Source organism: Wolffia australiana, chromosome 8 (genome assembly GCF_029677425.1).
Source record: "Wolffia australiana isolate 7733 chromosome 8, ASM2967742v1".
In the NCBI taxonomy this organism is placed as follows: Eukaryota; Viridiplantae; Streptophyta; class Magnoliopsida; order Alismatales; family Araceae; genus Wolffia; species Wolffia australiana.
Genome location: NC_135842.1, coordinates 753,524 through 769,823, shown reverse-complemented (window position 1 = coordinate 769,823; position 16,300 = coordinate 753,524). Strand labels below are relative to the sequence as shown.

Sequence of the window (16,300 nt, the reverse complement as noted above, 5' to 3'; positions counted from 1 at the left end):
TCAATCCTTCTCCCCTCCATCTCTATCTATTGTTATAAATCTCACATGTGACACGCAAAATGGGGAACACGTGGATCGTCAATTATGTTTAAAGATAGGCCATTATCTATAAATGTATGTTTAATTTCGGTTACGATGCTCAAATTAAGTTCAAGAAGATTTTTTAATATACTTCTTAATCTCTCCTCTCCAAGTTGGTCTCTTTCTTTTATTTAATATCCCCATATTCTCTTGTTAAGATTCTAATTTGAGTTGCAATCATAATCTCGCCAACATATGACACATCTTGTCTGAGATGTCTCTGAGCTTTATCTTTCCCCCTCTCTCCCTCTCCCACACTGTCACTATTTGACATTTATATTTGATATTTATATTTTATATTTATCTGATCTATATTTCAGTCAGAAAGATAAACAGACAGGGGAGCCAGGCTGGCAATGACGTGGCCTCACCACCTAAGCAGATTTGACCGTTGCAGACTTGATGATGTCAACGAACTCCGCCTAGAAAAAGTCAAAACTGGCCACGTCAGCACGGACATGTCATCATAAAAAGTCCACGCGCAAAGAGAACCTTGAGGGATGCACCGCCAACGAGGAATCCATCCACGTCAGCCTTGGACGCGAGCTCTTTGCAGTTGGCGCGGTTCACAGAACCTACGTGGCAAAGATTGAGACGTTGATTATGATGACGTGGATGATCCAACGGCTAGGAATCGCTCTTTATATTACGTACATCCGTATATGATCCGTGTTGTACTGGCCACGTCAGCGTTCACGTTCTCCGCCAGCCACGTCCTCAGAGCTTTGTGCACCTGGGAGGGGCCGATGCACAATTTTCAACCTTCTGAGGGTTTTATGTAAAGTTTCGTAAATTTTATCTTATGTGCTGATACACAATTTTCAACCTTTTGAGGGTTTTATGTAAAGTTTTGTAAATTTTACCTTTTGAGCCTGGGCCGGGCTGACAACTTGGCCTGTAGTGATGGCCCAAACTGGCTCGTAAGCGATTACGACGTTGGCCCAGTTCGTCACCCGGTCTGTGTAATATCACAAAATTTATAAATCATAAAATGAAGTAAATGCACAGAAATGCCCCCCCAAAAAGAAATTTTTTTTTCTTCAGAGAAAATTGGAAATTTGAGATTTAAAGGATGGGTTATGAACCTGCGACGGCCTTGGTTTGTGCAGCCATTGCAGAGAGTGTAGACCCTGCCAATCTCTGTTCTAGAGTATCTCCAACACAAACGATGACATTCAAACCTTGGGACAGAGCATAGGCCACCTTATCTCCGACGAACTGAAGAAATCCAGGAAGTTTGATTTATAAAAAATTATGCAAGTATTACACTGAATAATTCATATGTCAGACCTCTGCCAAAACTTGACACAGATAAGAAAATGAAGAAATACAATCATCAAAACCAACGATTCTCCCAACACTTCAAATGGTGGTTATTCATCATAAGCTTATTTACGAATTTAGAAAAAAAAGTATATTTGATGGGCTTATTCATTATGCCTATCCTAAAAAAAAGGGTTAGTATCACGGTACAGCCCAAACCAGGTCGAAAGTCTGCGATCTAACCTTAGCTTTTTTTTGGTACGGTATATCCCAAACTCACTAAGCCGTCTGCAATATATCCTGGTGATGACGTGGAGTCCATCGTGGCTGCCAGGTGGATCTCCGGCCAGATGTTGACCTGGCGGAACCCACCTGGCAGCCACGCTGGATTCCACTTCATCATCGGGATATGTCGACCTGCCAAGGGTTTTCCGATAAGAGAGAGAGAAGGGCATTTTAGAGAGAGAAAGAGAAGCGGCCTAGAGAGAGAGAGAAGGAGAGAGAGAAGGAGAGAGAGAAAAAGAGGTGTTCTAGAGAGAGAGGCGTTTTGTAGAGAGAGAAAGGAAGAGAGACCCGACTGAAGTCCGGCAGAACGCCTCTCTCTCTAGAACACCTCTCTTTCTAGAGAGAGAGAGAGAGGTCGGGTCTCTCTAGAGCGCCTCTCTCTCCCTTTCTCTCTCTAAAAAATGCCTCTCTCTAGAACACCTCTCTTTCTCTCTCTAGAACCTCTCTCTCCTTCTCTCTCTAGAACCTCTCTCTCCTTCTCTCTCTAGAACCTCTCTCTCCTTCTCTCTCTCTCTCTAGGCCACTTCTCTTTATCTCTCTAGAATGCCCCTCTCTCTCTCTTATCGGAAAACCCTTGGCAGGTCGACATATCCCGATGATGACGTGGAATCCAGCGTGGCTGCCAGGTGGGTTCCGCCAGGTCAACATCTGGCCGGAGATCCACCTGGCAGCCACGATGGACTCCACGTCATCACCAGGATATATCGCAGACGACTTTGTGAGTTTGGGATATACCGTACCAAAAAAAAGTTAAGGTTAGATTTTCGACCTGGTTTGGGCTGTACCGTGATATTAACCCTAAAAAAAATGAAGTGTGCGGTATTTTTAAACTACTTAATTATCATGTGCTAAAATTTGGCAAAATAATAAATCTTACAAACCCAGAGAAAGTTAGACAAGTTACCTCATTTGACTCTCCAAGAAGGGCCCGGCGTTCAAAGTGTCCAAGAATCACCCATGGAATGTCCAGGTTGGTGAGCATCTCTGCACTGTTAATGAAGAACATGGTGATTTAGAGTGACTGATGCATCCCTCGTATGGGCTTATAAGCTGACATAGAAAAATTAAATCTTTGATCTAAAAGGTCGACTGATACATTTTCCATCAAAATTTAACAAATACCAAAATTCACAACTGCAACACATCACCAGTTACCTTACTTCACCAGTGTAAGCGCCTCCCTTCCTGACCCAGCAATTTTGAGCAGCAACATGGAAGTCTGGACGCAGTATGCTTTTCACCAAGGGGAGAAATACAAAAGGAGGGCTGATCACAACATCTGGAAATTCATGCATAATGAAGCTGTTAAAGTTTGATCATGATAGAGAAACGTTCATGACAAATATATATACACACACAATCAAACTATCAGTTAACTATTAAAGGCGCATTATAATCATAGTTTCCGTATAGCATACTCTTAATTTAGAAAAGGAATCTGCAATAGATGGCCAATTTTCTTGCAGCGCGTTGGCCTACATACTTTAAAATAGTTTTAATAGGCATCAGAATTTTTCTTGAGTTAGGACTCACGCATTGTGAACTTGTTCGTCGTCTCATCTCATCTGTAAAAGATCCAACTCTACCTCAGATTCTACCTTGCGCTGAGTTATTTGAAGACAGTCCTATCAACAGCAATTTCTTGAAGGTTTTCATATGCTATTAATCATTCGATCCTGACCATTGTCATGATCGTAACAGCTGTCTATCGATAGGCATGTCAGATATACCAAGTCTATTGAAACATACCTTCATTTTATATTTTGTGAAAGGTAAATCACCTCTTTAGTCCCATATTTCCATTCATATCTTCTTCTTATCGTTCATGTAAAGACGTGCTAAATACCCCTTGAGAACACAATTCATTATATTTCTTCCTTCTGAGATATTTCTCGTCTGGATTTTCTTTCCCTGTGAGATAGTCCTCTTCTGCTTGTAAATTCGGACATAACCCACTTAGAGTCAAATAGTTTATGTAGCTGATTTTTGGACGAAGACATCTTCTTCCAAAAGAGCCTTTTGAGGCCAAGTTTAAGCAATGTCATCCACATAAAAATTTATTTACGTAAGCTAAATGAACAAAATTTGTGATCAACACTTTAGGATAACACTCTAAATTCTATTACATCTAAAGTTTTCCTCTAATTTTAAGGATAACACTATAAAACTTCGTCAGATTAGGTTCTGTGCATTGTAAAAAGGTAATCATGTTCTTGATTCATACCCACGATGTCCTCTGAAGGCACTTCAGCTTCATTCAAGTTGCAGATAATTTTGTTCACTTCCTCTTTCGTTCCATTCTACATGCATAAGAAAAGACTAAATTTGATGAAATCTTAATAAATCACAATATAAAGAGGAAATGATTTCCAATCATGATATTCTGAAAATAAACTTAAAACATTGTACCATGGAGTGTGTCTAAAACAAAAGTTGATAAACATCTAAAGGGAATCAACAAACGAAAATGAATAAGAAGTCTTTTTTCCGAGTTTATGAGAGAAGCTAATAACCAACTCATAGAGGTTTATCAAACCTCAAATTTCTTAGAACACCCTCCCCACGAACATCAAAGTTTGGAAAATAAGTTTGGGAAAGAAAAATGACAAAAATAAACATAAATGAAGCCAAATACATAGTTACGGGAGGATATGGTACTAGAAATAATGCAAGGAAATAACAAAACTCAAAGAAGTAGTCTATTGAAACGGGTAGAAACTTTTTAAGATCAGAAACCAAAAAATTCAAGAAGCATAAAAAAGGTAAACTGGTGAATAACATGGAATGAGGAGAAAGTATGATTCATACACATTTCCAGTTGCCTCCGATGAAGAATTTCCTTGACATTGCGAAATTTTCACAGGAATATCAGAATTCTTGAATGTAGGTGGATTGGTTCGGTGGTGAGAGATGAAGGAAATATATAGAAGATTATGAATCAATTCAAATGGGCTGATTAATGACATTCAGACTTGAGGTCGGAAGAAAATTACTGATTTCATCAACGTCAACGGCCAACAGATCCCGGCTAAAGTCAATTATCAACAGTTTCCCCATCAATACAAGCCAATTATCCACAGAAAATCAACGCCATTAGAAATGTCATTGACTGTTTGTACTTGCGTTTCATGGGTATGCCAGTCTCTCTCTTTTCCATCCTCTCTCTTCCTCCCGTCCTCCCTCTCTCTCTCTCCCTCTCTCTCTTCCTCTCTCCCTCTTTCTTTCCCTCTCTCTCTCTCTCCCTTTTCCCTTCTCTCTCTTCCTCCCTCTGTCTCCCTCCCTCTCTCTCTCCTCTCTCTCTCTCCCTCCCTCTTGGCCTTCCTCTCTCCTCTCTCGCTCTCCCTCCCTCTTTCCCTTCCTCTCTCCTCTCTCTCGCTCTCCCTCCCTCTTTCCCTTCCTCTCTCCTCTCTCTCTCTCTCCCTCCCTCTCTCTCTCTTCCTCCCTCCCTCTCTCTCTCTCTCTTCCTCCCTCTCTGTCTCTCTCTCTTCCTCCCTTCCTCTCTCTCTCTCTCCCTCTCTTCCTCTCTCTAAAACATCAAACCTAATACGCGGAGGAATAGTCGTTACGTTGACGAATGATGGGAGATTGACAGTTGACAGCCTTTGACAATTCATTTATCCGTCTAATTTTCTGACAATCTCGCCTAGTCAACAACAACAGCCCGCAGCTACCCTTTAAATTCCACGATCAACAGTACCCCCCCACAAAAACCATCCAACGATCCGCAGAAATATCTCTTCTTCCCTCTCTCTCTCTCTCTATAAATTTATATTATTTATATATTTGACGACCACGGGGGCGGCTTTCCCAGTAAAATAAAATTTAGGAAAATTAGAAAAACATCTTTGAGTTTTCTCAGGCCCGATTTATTCAAGTCAGAAAGAGAGAAAAACGGCCTGGGGAGCCAGGCTGGCAGTGACGTGGCCGCGCCACCTAAGCAGACTTCACCGTCGCTGACTTGATGATGTCGATGAACTCCGCCTGCAGACAGTCAAAAAAGGCCACGTCAGCACGGACACGTCATCGTGGAAATAGTCTACTAGGAAAGAGAACCTTGAGGGATGCACCGCCCACGAGGAACCCGTCCACGTCAGCCTTGGCGGCGAGCTCCCTGCAGTTCGCGCCGTTCACAGAACCTACGTGGCAAAGATCGGAACGATGGTTACGACAACGCGGATAATCCAACGGCCAGGAACTGCCCGTGACGTACCTCCGTAAATGATTCGGACGGTGCTGGCGATATCTGAGCCCACGTTGGCCGCTAGCCACGCCCTGAGATCCTCGTGCACCTGGCAGGGGTAGATGTATAATTTTCAAGAGTCTGCAAAAGGGTTTATCACCAATTTAGAAAAGGCTAGGGTTTTAACGAAAATTTACCTCTTGGGCCTGGGCCGGAGAGGCAACTTTGCCGGTACCGATGGCCCAAACTGGCTCGTAAGCGATGACGACGTTGTCCCAGTTCTTCACCCGCTCTGCAAGAAATGTTCCAGCAAATGAAATATCAGAGTTATAAATCATTTGAAAAAAAAATTATTCTAGGAAAAATTAGAAAAAATTTAGATGTAGAAAGAATGGAAAGTGAACCGGCGATGGCCTTGGTTTGCGCCGCCACGACTTCGAGGGTGGATCCTGCTTCCCTCTGCTCGAGAGTCTCGCCGACGCACGCGATCACTTTCAAGCCTTGGGCGAGAGCATACGCCACCTTATCTCCCACAAACTGAAGAAATATGCATGATCATCGCAATTCAGTTTGTCATAATCATACAAAAATCAATCATTAAGCATATGATTAATTTACAATAAACGAACAAAATGTTGGCGTCATCCGTTGGATCTATTTCGTTCACAACATGAACAGTGTTTGTATCATCATGTAAAACATTTAGAAACGGATTAGTGCAATATTTTGAAATCACTGAATTTGGAAAGTACCCAGGTGCCAAGAACAGGAAATAGATATGCCATGTTGTTATATATAGTTCATGGACGCGGACGGGACGATTTTTTCATCCCGGGACAAAAAAATCGTCTTGTCCGAGGATATGGACGAAATTTGGGACGAAAATTCGTCCCGGGGACCACCAGATGGGACGGTTTTTGTCCCGTGGGACGAAAAAACCATCCGTCCGAGGTCTCAGACAATGGACAGACGGATGTGGACGAAAAACCGCCGGATTCACATACGACGGTTGAGATCTCCCCACGTGGCCTCACCATGTCAATTTGCATCAAGGTCCTTGTGTTTTTTCACGCGTGCAAACTGACGCAGCCCAGAATTAATTTTACATATGTCTATTTGCATTCTCTCTCCTCCATATTTCCCTTAAAACACTTAGAAAAATCTATATTAATATACTAAAAATATAAAAAGGGTTTTTTCGTCCATGACGAAAATTCGTCCCAGGGAGACTGGACGGGACGAAAAAACCGTCCCGAGATTATTGGACGGGACGGTTTTTTTGTCGGTGGATGAAAAACCGTCCCGTCCTTCGTCCCTGAGCTAACATCGGACATAGGACGGGACGAAATTTGTCCCGTCCCGTCCTTCGTCCACGTCCGGGACTATAACTGCATACATAAACGTTACCTCATTCGACTCGGCGAGGAGAGCCCGGCGTTCGGAGTGTCCAAGAATCACCCACGGAATGTCCAGGTTGGTGAGCATCTCTGCGCTGTTAATAAAGAACAGAGTGTTTCTGCGTGACTGACTTGCTATTTATATGAACGTCATCTAACTCTTTGATTTACAAAGTTCGATTAGGCTCCACGGCATCGGATGGTGATGATGAGTCGTCATCCAAGAGGGAGATAATGATAAAGACGAAGAGGGAAGAAGTGAATTCATTTTTTGAAAAAAAAGGGCGAAGGTCATCCGATATCAGTGATCATCCCTAGACGAGGGGACGAGAGATAGATAGAGAGTCAAGATGGGTGAAAGATGACAGAGAAAGAGAGAGAGAGAGAGAAAAAGAAATGAAAGAGAAAGATAAAGCAAAGATTGTAGAGAGAGATAGAGTAGCAATATAGAGAAGTAAAACGTATGTTTGTCTCTCACAATTCCCATTGCTATGTAGACGTGGTCGTTCTGTTCTTTTGTGCGAATTTGTGCGAATTGTTCGTTCTGTTTGGTTTTCCGAACAGAACATCTCACAGAACCGTGTGCGGTGCAAATTTGCTTTGAGCAAATTTTGTTCTAGTTTTGTATGCGTGAATTTTGTTTGTTTAAAGAAAAAAGATCAGAACAAAAAACACCTTGTGCGGTTCTTTTGACCGAATTTTTTGTTCGTATCAAACGAACAGAACAGAACAACCATGTCTACTGCTATGTAATGGGAATTGAGGGTGCTGCACCACCGCAGTGGGAGTTGCCAATGCCATCTCCAGTCTCTCTCTACTCTCATCTATCTCTGGTTTCCTACTCTTAGGTCAGGTACTCGTAACAATGGTATCTGTAACCAGCGATCATTTAAGAGTTAAAAGCACTGCACAAGGCATCAATATATGTTTCTATGTTCATTCCAATCTCGTCCAACTTTGCCATCTCCTGGCCCAGATATGCTGTGGAACATAAGGAACGGGTCTTGCAGAAAATTATTTTCTAATCTGAGATTGAAAGGATTTCAGAATGCAGCAGGAGAGTTGCTTTGGGTTATCTTCACAAGCTGTGTATGATCAGTTTACAAGTTTGAGGCAGGAATGTCTTACCAGAAACTATTGAGCAAAATTTGAGGGGTAAGCTCATGACTCTCTGCAATTGACCAAATGAATCAATCCAAAGATCTCATTCTAATGATGAGCTATATCAATGAAAATAATACGAGAAATAGGCTGTACAAGCTTCAAATAGATCTGAAGCTTCTGAATTCTTGAACATGTGGACAGAGAACTACACAGGGAGACCTTTCCAAAAGGAATTCCCTATATTGCTAAAGCCCTTAGCCAACTAATCACTCTATCACACTGGCATCCGGACCACAACCTATATCGAGAAATTATTGGTATTCATTCCTCCATTAGGAGGATATAGAACGACTCATACAGGAACTCTTGGTGGCCGGAATTATCCAACCTGTTAAGGATTGATGCACTAACCATGGGCCTAAGGCCAAGTAACTGTAATAGAATCGTTAGGGTATTAATAGAACTGCTAACTCCCCTTAGAATGCTGCTAATGGACCCCTGGAAGGCCCATTAGCAGCCCAGTAATGGTCCACTAAGGGCCCATTACAATCCCACTAAGGGCCCATTAAGGGCCTATTAGTGAAGGCCCACTAAGGGCGGGAATATCAGGCCCACTAAGGGCCTGATATGTTCTGGGCCTGTCCTGGACAGGCCCAGAGTCCAACGGCTAGTAAAACTAGCCGTTGGACCCTCCAACGGTTTCTTGTTTAACAAGTAAGACAGTTACTTGTTAAACAAGTAACCTCTCTTTTGAATTTGAAAGGGCCTAGTGCCCTGGATTTTTTGTGTATAAAAGGGGAACTCTTGGCAGCAATAGACCATCTTTTGTGCCCCAACTCTGGTGTTCATCTCTCTCTCTCTAATTCTCTCTCTAGCTTTCTCTCTCCTCGGATTGCTCCATTTCACACAACCATCACATTCACCATATGTAAGACCCGCATTACTCGTGAAGAATAAAGATGGCAGCTGGAGAATTTGAATAAGGTAACAAACCCAAATAGATTACCTATTCAAGTCATTGATGAGCCGCCTCAAAAATTGCTAAGTATGTTCTAAAAATCAAATTGAATTTGATATCAGGATAGTATCAAATAAGGATGAAGGCCAGGGGGAAATTGCTAAGAAGGAATTGAAGACACATCTGGAGACATGATCTCCAAATACCCCGGCAACTTTCTAATCTTTAAGTAATCCATCCTTATCTTGTTAGAAGATCTTCTTATCGACCCCTCTTGGACATAATGTCAGACCTCCCTTTACCTATTTCTACAGATGACAAGCACGTATAACACTGAGACTCACTTGGAGACCCTTGTTGCCGCTGAGCCACATAAGTTGACTAACATGCTTGCGTTATTACCGAAGACCTATTTATTCACATCCATCTCTGGTTTTCTACTCTCGTGTGACACTTAGCGCTTGCGCAAGATCTCAGTTCTCTATATTTTCCATCTATTTATTTGGGGTCGGGTACCCACACAGAGAGATCAATGGGAGAATTAGAAAGAGAGAGAGAGAGAGAGAGAGAGAGAGAGTAAGAAAGTAGACAATGGGAATGGAGAGAGAGAGAATCAGAAAGATGACAATGGGAGTGGAGAGAGAGAGAGAATTAGAAAGAAGACAAAGGGACGGGAGGGAGAGAGAGTAGAGTACAGAGAGAAGAAAGATGGAGAGAGCAAGAGAGAGAGAGAGAGAGTAGAAAATAGAGAAAAAGAGTAGATAATAGAATAGAATAGAGAGAGAAAAAGGATCGAGAGAGCAAGAGAGAGAGAGGGGATGAAAGGATGAAAGAATGGAGAGAGCCAGAGAGAGAGAGAGGGGAGCAATAGAATAGAGAGAGATTTGAGATGTCACTTAAACATTTTTTGGAAATAATAAAAGTATTTAAAATTTTCAATGTTTCCGTCCCCTCGTCATCTAAAGTTGTCACATCATCATTGTCATCCATAGGCGGGTGAAAACTCAGACATCACCATATTCCACTCCCCATTCATGGATGAGAATAACGACATGGGTGATGATTTTGTCATCATTGATAAACCCTCCCTTGTATTAGTACCGGCCAAATTCCAAAAATCATAAAAGCAACAAATAATTGTTTACCTGACTTCACCAGTGTAGGCACCTCCCTTCCTAACCCAGCAATTTTGAGCGGAGACATGGAAATCTGAACGCAGCAAGCTTTTCACCAGGGGAAGGAATACAAAAGGAGGGCTGACCACAACCTCTGAAAAATATCAAACGAAGATAAGCCAAATTTCTAGGTTAGAAAGAAAAGCCCAAATTCGACTGTCATCCACAGCTTAGAAAGCGTTAACTGAAAATACTTATGAAGAATCACACCATAAGGCAGTAATTTAAGGCGCGTCAAAACTGTAATTTCAACGGATTATGTTATAAAACTAAACATGGCAAACGAAGTTATCCAGGGATATTAATATTGATGTATGTAAACTCAATAACCAAGCTATGTGATTAGACAACACTCGCGATTCCATTATTAATTGGTTCTGAAAAGTTTGGAGCTAATATCGCTGGATACAGCAAATTGCGGGCGCATATCCTCCATAAAAAGATTCTATAACATGGAGAAGCTAAACAATAGCAGTGCTCTTGATTCGTACCCACAACGTCCTCCGAAGGCACTTCGGCTTGATTCAAGGTGGCGACAATTTTCTTCACTTCATCAGTGGTTCCGTTCTGCACGAGTTTAAAAACAGTAATAAATGCTTAGTCCATCTCAATAGGAAACGATTCGCAATCACGATGCTCTGAAAATAAATTCAGAAGAATGTATATTAGAGTCTATGCAGACTAAGCTAAACAAATCTTCAAAGCAGATCAACAAGTGAAAAATGAACATCGAAACCTTCTCCCAGTTGATAAAATAAGCGCAATAACCAACTCTTAGAGATTAATCGAGGATATTGAGTATCCCCGTACACCACTCCCCAAAGTCAAAACTTAGAAAATTAGGTTTCACAAAAAAAATTGACTAAAAACAAAAGAAAACAATGACTAAAATAGGCGAATGGATCATCCAAAGAAGTAGCCGATTCACAGATCCGGAAACTTTAAAAGATCAGAACCATCATCATCAAAAGAAAAAGGAAGAAAATCCATTAGAAGTGGAAAAATTGTGCAGACTGAGCTTTAAATGAGCTAAAATCCATCCGATTCATACGCATTTCCAGTTGCCACCGACAAAGAACTTCCTCGTCATCGTCGACTCTTCTCGGAAATCTCGGAGGTCTGAAGAGCAGATTGATTTCCTTTCGATCTTGCCTTGAGAGACAAGATAGAGAAATTATATGCGCAATACAATTAACATTCCGACTTATAAACCAAAGAAATTACGGAAACTACCATGCATCTGACTCTATCAAGAAGATAGTAAAATGGCATATTGTAATTTAACGAATCTTTGAGGCTTAAAGAATAAATTTTCGTCGACGGCTAGGATTGCATCTCAGGAATAAATGTCAGCCTTCACGGGTCCCATCCCTCCTTATCGGAGTCATCACCACCCCACGTTCTGTCTAAATCTCGAAAAACAAAATATTTATATTAATGCGAATATATTTTAATATTTTAGCTTAAGATCAACCGCGAAAATAAGGATTTAATGACAATAAAGGTTTTTTAAAAAGGCCTATTATAATTATGATTACAGTAAGAGTGACGGGACAGGATGGCACGGACCCACAGTGAATATGACGGGTGAGTGACGCGTGCTGGTGGGTTGGGAAGATTTTTTAAAAATGTTTTTAAAAAATGGTTTTATTCCAAATTTATTATTATGGAATCAAAAAAGATCCTACCCGAATATCTTCATCTGCCATCAATACATGTTTTTACTTATTAATATTTCTCTCTCTTTATGTTTTTGAACCTCATCCCTTAAAATGTCATGCTAAGGCTCTTGTCCTAGGTGGCAAGTCTAGTTCTGGGCCTCTGGTTTATATATGATATTACTTACCCATATACCCCTAGTAGGGGGAGTTAGCCAAGCATCAACCATTTGATTTTATCTATTCAAATCTTGTCTGACCTCGACTACGTCTCTCCAGAGTCAGAAAAGTCTTGAGTCCTCCTCTGGCCATTCCTTGTTCAGTTTTTTTGTCCTTTGATCCTCCAAGGTATATAACCATACTGCCTACTCCACACATTTTTTAGCCCCCATATGCCCGTTCCATTGTGTATATTCATATTCTGTACATCCACTTAAACAATCATTAATGATTTTTTCAATGTCATCCCTCCAGTGTGCTAGCTACCATGCATTGTGCATGCTTCACAAAACCTCCCAAGCGGTCATCCATCTCAGACTTCTCCAGCCACAACACACTTAAGTATGGAGTTCCGAATATGATATTCACTATAGCAAACCAAGCAGGTCCATTTATCTCTCCATATATATTAACCTCTCTATCTCTCACAAGTCTCCCTACTTCTTTATATCTATTAATACATATATTCGATTCTCCATCTTTCTCTCCCTCTACCTCTCCCTATTTGTATCTATATCTCTATCTCTCTTAGTAACTAGATCTATCTCTATTTATTTTAATATATATTTATATATGTATCCCTCATTATATATATGTATCTTTCTATATCAAACTCTTTTTATCTCTTTCAATATATTATATTTTATCTCTATCTCCATCTGCACTTGTATTTGTACTTATATTTCAATATATTTACACGTGTATAATGTATCCTTCTATATCTTTATGTCTGAATGTATCTTCTTCTCTCTTTATTTCACTATCTTTCTATACTCAATCTTTCTACCTCTTTATGATGTAAAAGTATATACCAATATCTCGTCCACTGACAAACTCAATTAGGGTGAAATTACGTCATTGTGGATTTGAGTTTAATCAATAAAATCTATAAAACTTTACTCACTAATAATTGGCTGGTCAGTGATGAGCAAGGGCCATCTCCACAGGCGGGATCTAAAGAAATCACCTTATCTATAGGGTAAATTCAAGAGGGTGAGAAGGATTTGTGATTGAAGCAAGTGAAAATGAGAGAGACGGATGAAGGAAGTCGTGATGAAGTGACGATTAGCCAAGATGAGAACTAAAGGGTAACAATAATAAGAAATATATGATCTAGGGTTTAATATTAAATTAGGGTTTAAGATAGGAGAGTTTGGAGCCAAGACATGATAAAGATGACGTTAGGAGATACGATGTTGAAGGTGGCAGAAGTAGGAGTAGAGTGGCGAATGAAATGAAGGAAGATAGTGATTTAGGTTTTCTTATATGAATAGAGAGGGGACACGTGATGAGATCATTAGTTGAATGGTAGATGATGATAGATAGGGATAATGATGAGTGATGATGGATGAGGATGGATATTATCTATCTAAAATAATGTGTCAAAGAATGATCAATGTAAGGCAAGAGACTATATCCCTATGTTCCATTGGGATCAAGACATCTTATTGATCCAAATTAGCTTCCCATCTTCTTTGTTGACGTTCTCCAAGCACTCAAGACACCAAGACACTCTTGATGGATCTTCAAAACTTGACTTTCTTTCATTCTGCCTCTCTAAGAGGAAATGAGATTAAATATATTTTTTACAAAGATCAGGGCTGAATTTATATATCCAATCATATGGATTGACAGAGGACATAAAGAAAAATCTACCCTTAAAATTTCAGCTCAATTGAAGTTCTGAATCATCAGTTATCAAGCCTGGAAGTTGGACGATTCTCAGTAGTTAATTTAAGATGAACATTCTCTATCCTCGCCGTTGTCACCCTTATCGCACCATGTCTAATTTTTTTGTAATTTATAGCGATTATTAGCCCAGAATCATCCACTTCATTTGTGATTATCGACTCCTGTTGTACTACGTGTCACATTCTAGATATGACAAAATTAAAGGATTAAATGATTATAATTAATAAAGTGCTACACGTATGACGTGGCGATGTGGCGACGTGGCGACGTGGCGACGTGGCGACGTGGCGACGTGGCGACGTGGCGACGTGGCGACGTGGCGACGTGGCGACGTGGCGACGTCGCCACGTGGTGACGTGGTGACGTGGCAACGTGGCGACGTGGCGACATATCAGTGTCATGCCACATCAGTGCACTTCCTTTTTAAATGTCAATCCCAGATCTCTGCATTGCATTTATTCCAAAAAAAAGAGTTTTTTTATCAGGGTGCATCACCTCTGCATTTAAAAAATGAAAATATATATTCCGTCAGAAGTAAATGTCATTATGTCATTACTAATTGTGATGCCAAAGTGGTTTGTATTTAATGATTGGCTAGTGTCAATCATTAACAAATTTTAATGATTGGTCGTCACCAATCATAAACCATTTTTGTTGTTTGGTCGGTGTTCAATGAATCTAACATCAACACTTGGTATGGTGGAAATAAAACCCAAAAATCATAAAATTCATATAAAATTAAATATAAACCCAAAAAATTAGTAAATATGTATTTTAACTTAGAAAAATCATATCTTTATGGATATAATTTCAAAAAATTCAGGAAAAATCTTACTATTACTCAAATTTTTATTTTCTTTCAGATTATGCTGTCATAAAAATCACGTAAAATCATTTAACATTCACAAAATTCGAAGCATCACTTAAAAATAGATTTTATCATTTTAGGCTTGATAACACATATATAACCGATTTAATAAGAATACATATGTAAATATCATCGTATCAACCTATTAATACTCCTTATTATCATCCACCTATATGTATCTATATCAATCTCCATTTCTTCCCTATCCATTTCTTCCCATTCTCTCCCTCTATCTCATTTTGTCTCAATGTCTACTTATCTATATATATCTACCTGTAATCTCTATATATTGATTTTTGGAAAAGGTGTGACTTTAGGAGCAAAGACTAAATGGAGCCGGAGTGAAGGCAAGGTGTGAATTTATGAGGCGGGGTGAGAGTGAAGCGACGAGCAAAAGACATGTAGCGAAGTTCTTTCATTTACTTTGGTAAATGAAAGGTCCGAGTTTAGGATTATTTTGTATCTATATCTACATATTTTTCTTTTATATCTCTCAAAAATATTTTTATATATCTTTATACATATATGTCACAATATTAATCTGTGCCTACATCTCTATATCTATCCATCTCTTCCTATCGCTTTATCACCATTCCTCTTCATCTTTATATCTACTATATATTATTATAAACATTATATTAATATCATATATTTTGTGTACTCAAATAACTTTACATCTAAATAAAAAATAATCCTAGAATATTTCATTCATAGATTAGTGTCCCTCTCTATGCCTCATAATGTATATTTCTATCTCTTCTTATCTCCAAGTCTACCTCTCTTTTTATAAGTGCATCTTTGACTTTGTTCATAACAATTTTAGTAGCATATATATCTACATAACTATATCTCTTAGAACATACAAACATAAGTAAATTTCTATATTTATTACATTGATGACTTTAATTTAGGGTTATTTGATTAATTATGAGAAACTTATTTTATTCAAAAATTTATATTTTCCTCGCTTAGTATTGATCAAACAAGAATGCATTCGATTGGGCTATCAAAATTGCTAAATAAGAAATTAGCTAAAGAGAATCAATGGAAGATATTTTCATATGGAAATGCTTGATAAGATTAGGAAGATGGTCATTCATATGATAATTACATTTTATTTTTAAACATAGAAATTTATATTAAAACATAACAATATATATTAAAATATTGTATACTGAATGTGGGAAGGAATTACCTCTGCAGATCTCGGTAGTGTTTTGGCAATGGATCGCCTCATAGTTGCATGAAAGCTAGAGTGTGTATTGTGAGTGGATGGACAAAGAACGGGTGCATTGGTGGTACGCGAAAAAAGCTGGGACAATGATAGATGAGAGGGTGGGGGGGGGGGCAGCATGTGAGAAAACTGAGAGGTGAATAGGATTTGCAAAGAAACATGTGGCAGATGAGTGCATTGGCAACA

At 39.6% G+C, this 16,300-nt stretch overlaps 2 protein-coding genes across 4 annotated transcripts; both read right to left on the bottom strand.

Moving 5' to 3' along the window:
• Positions 1–347: 347 nt before the first annotated feature.
• LOC144706397 (triosephosphate isomerase, cytosolic-like) lies at positions 348–5,296 on the bottom strand. 3 transcript variants are annotated; one of them, XM_078579321.1, is made up of 10 exons: positions 4,623–5,296; positions 4,438–4,505; positions 3,854–3,929; positions 2,785–2,908; positions 2,534–2,618; positions 1,167–1,299; positions 945–1,039; positions 736–814; positions 574–656; positions 348–503 (listed from the first exon to the last, which is right to left on the bottom strand). In XM_078579321.1, exons 2-10 carry the CDS (start codon positions 4,474–4,476, stop codon positions 456–458), a joined length of 762 nt encoding a protein of 253 aa, XP_078435447.1. In that variant the 5' UTR covers positions 4,477–4,505; positions 4,623–5,296; the 3' UTR covers positions 348–455. The 3 variants fall into 3 exon arrangements, with proteins under 3 accessions (XP_078435447.1, XP_078435446.1, XP_078435448.1); XM_078579320.1 differs by having other exon boundaries at positions 4,438–5,296; XM_078579322.1 differs by lacking the exon at positions 4,438–4,505.
• A 136-nt stretch (positions 5,297–5,432) lies between these two features.
• Positions 5,433–11,646, bottom strand: TPI (triosephosphate isomerase). The gene is made up of 9 exons (XM_078579319.1): positions 11,495–11,646; positions 10,935–11,010; positions 10,414–10,537; positions 7,217–7,301; positions 6,214–6,346; positions 6,007–6,101; positions 5,840–5,918; positions 5,683–5,765; positions 5,433–5,610 (listed from the first exon to the last, which is right to left on the bottom strand). The coding sequence occupies exons 1-9, from the start codon at positions 11,531–11,533 to the stop codon at positions 5,563–5,565; spliced, it is 762 nt and encodes a 253-aa protein (XP_078435445.1). The 5' UTR covers positions 11,534–11,646; the 3' UTR covers positions 5,433–5,562.
• Positions 11,647–16,300: the final 4,654 nt, after the last annotated feature.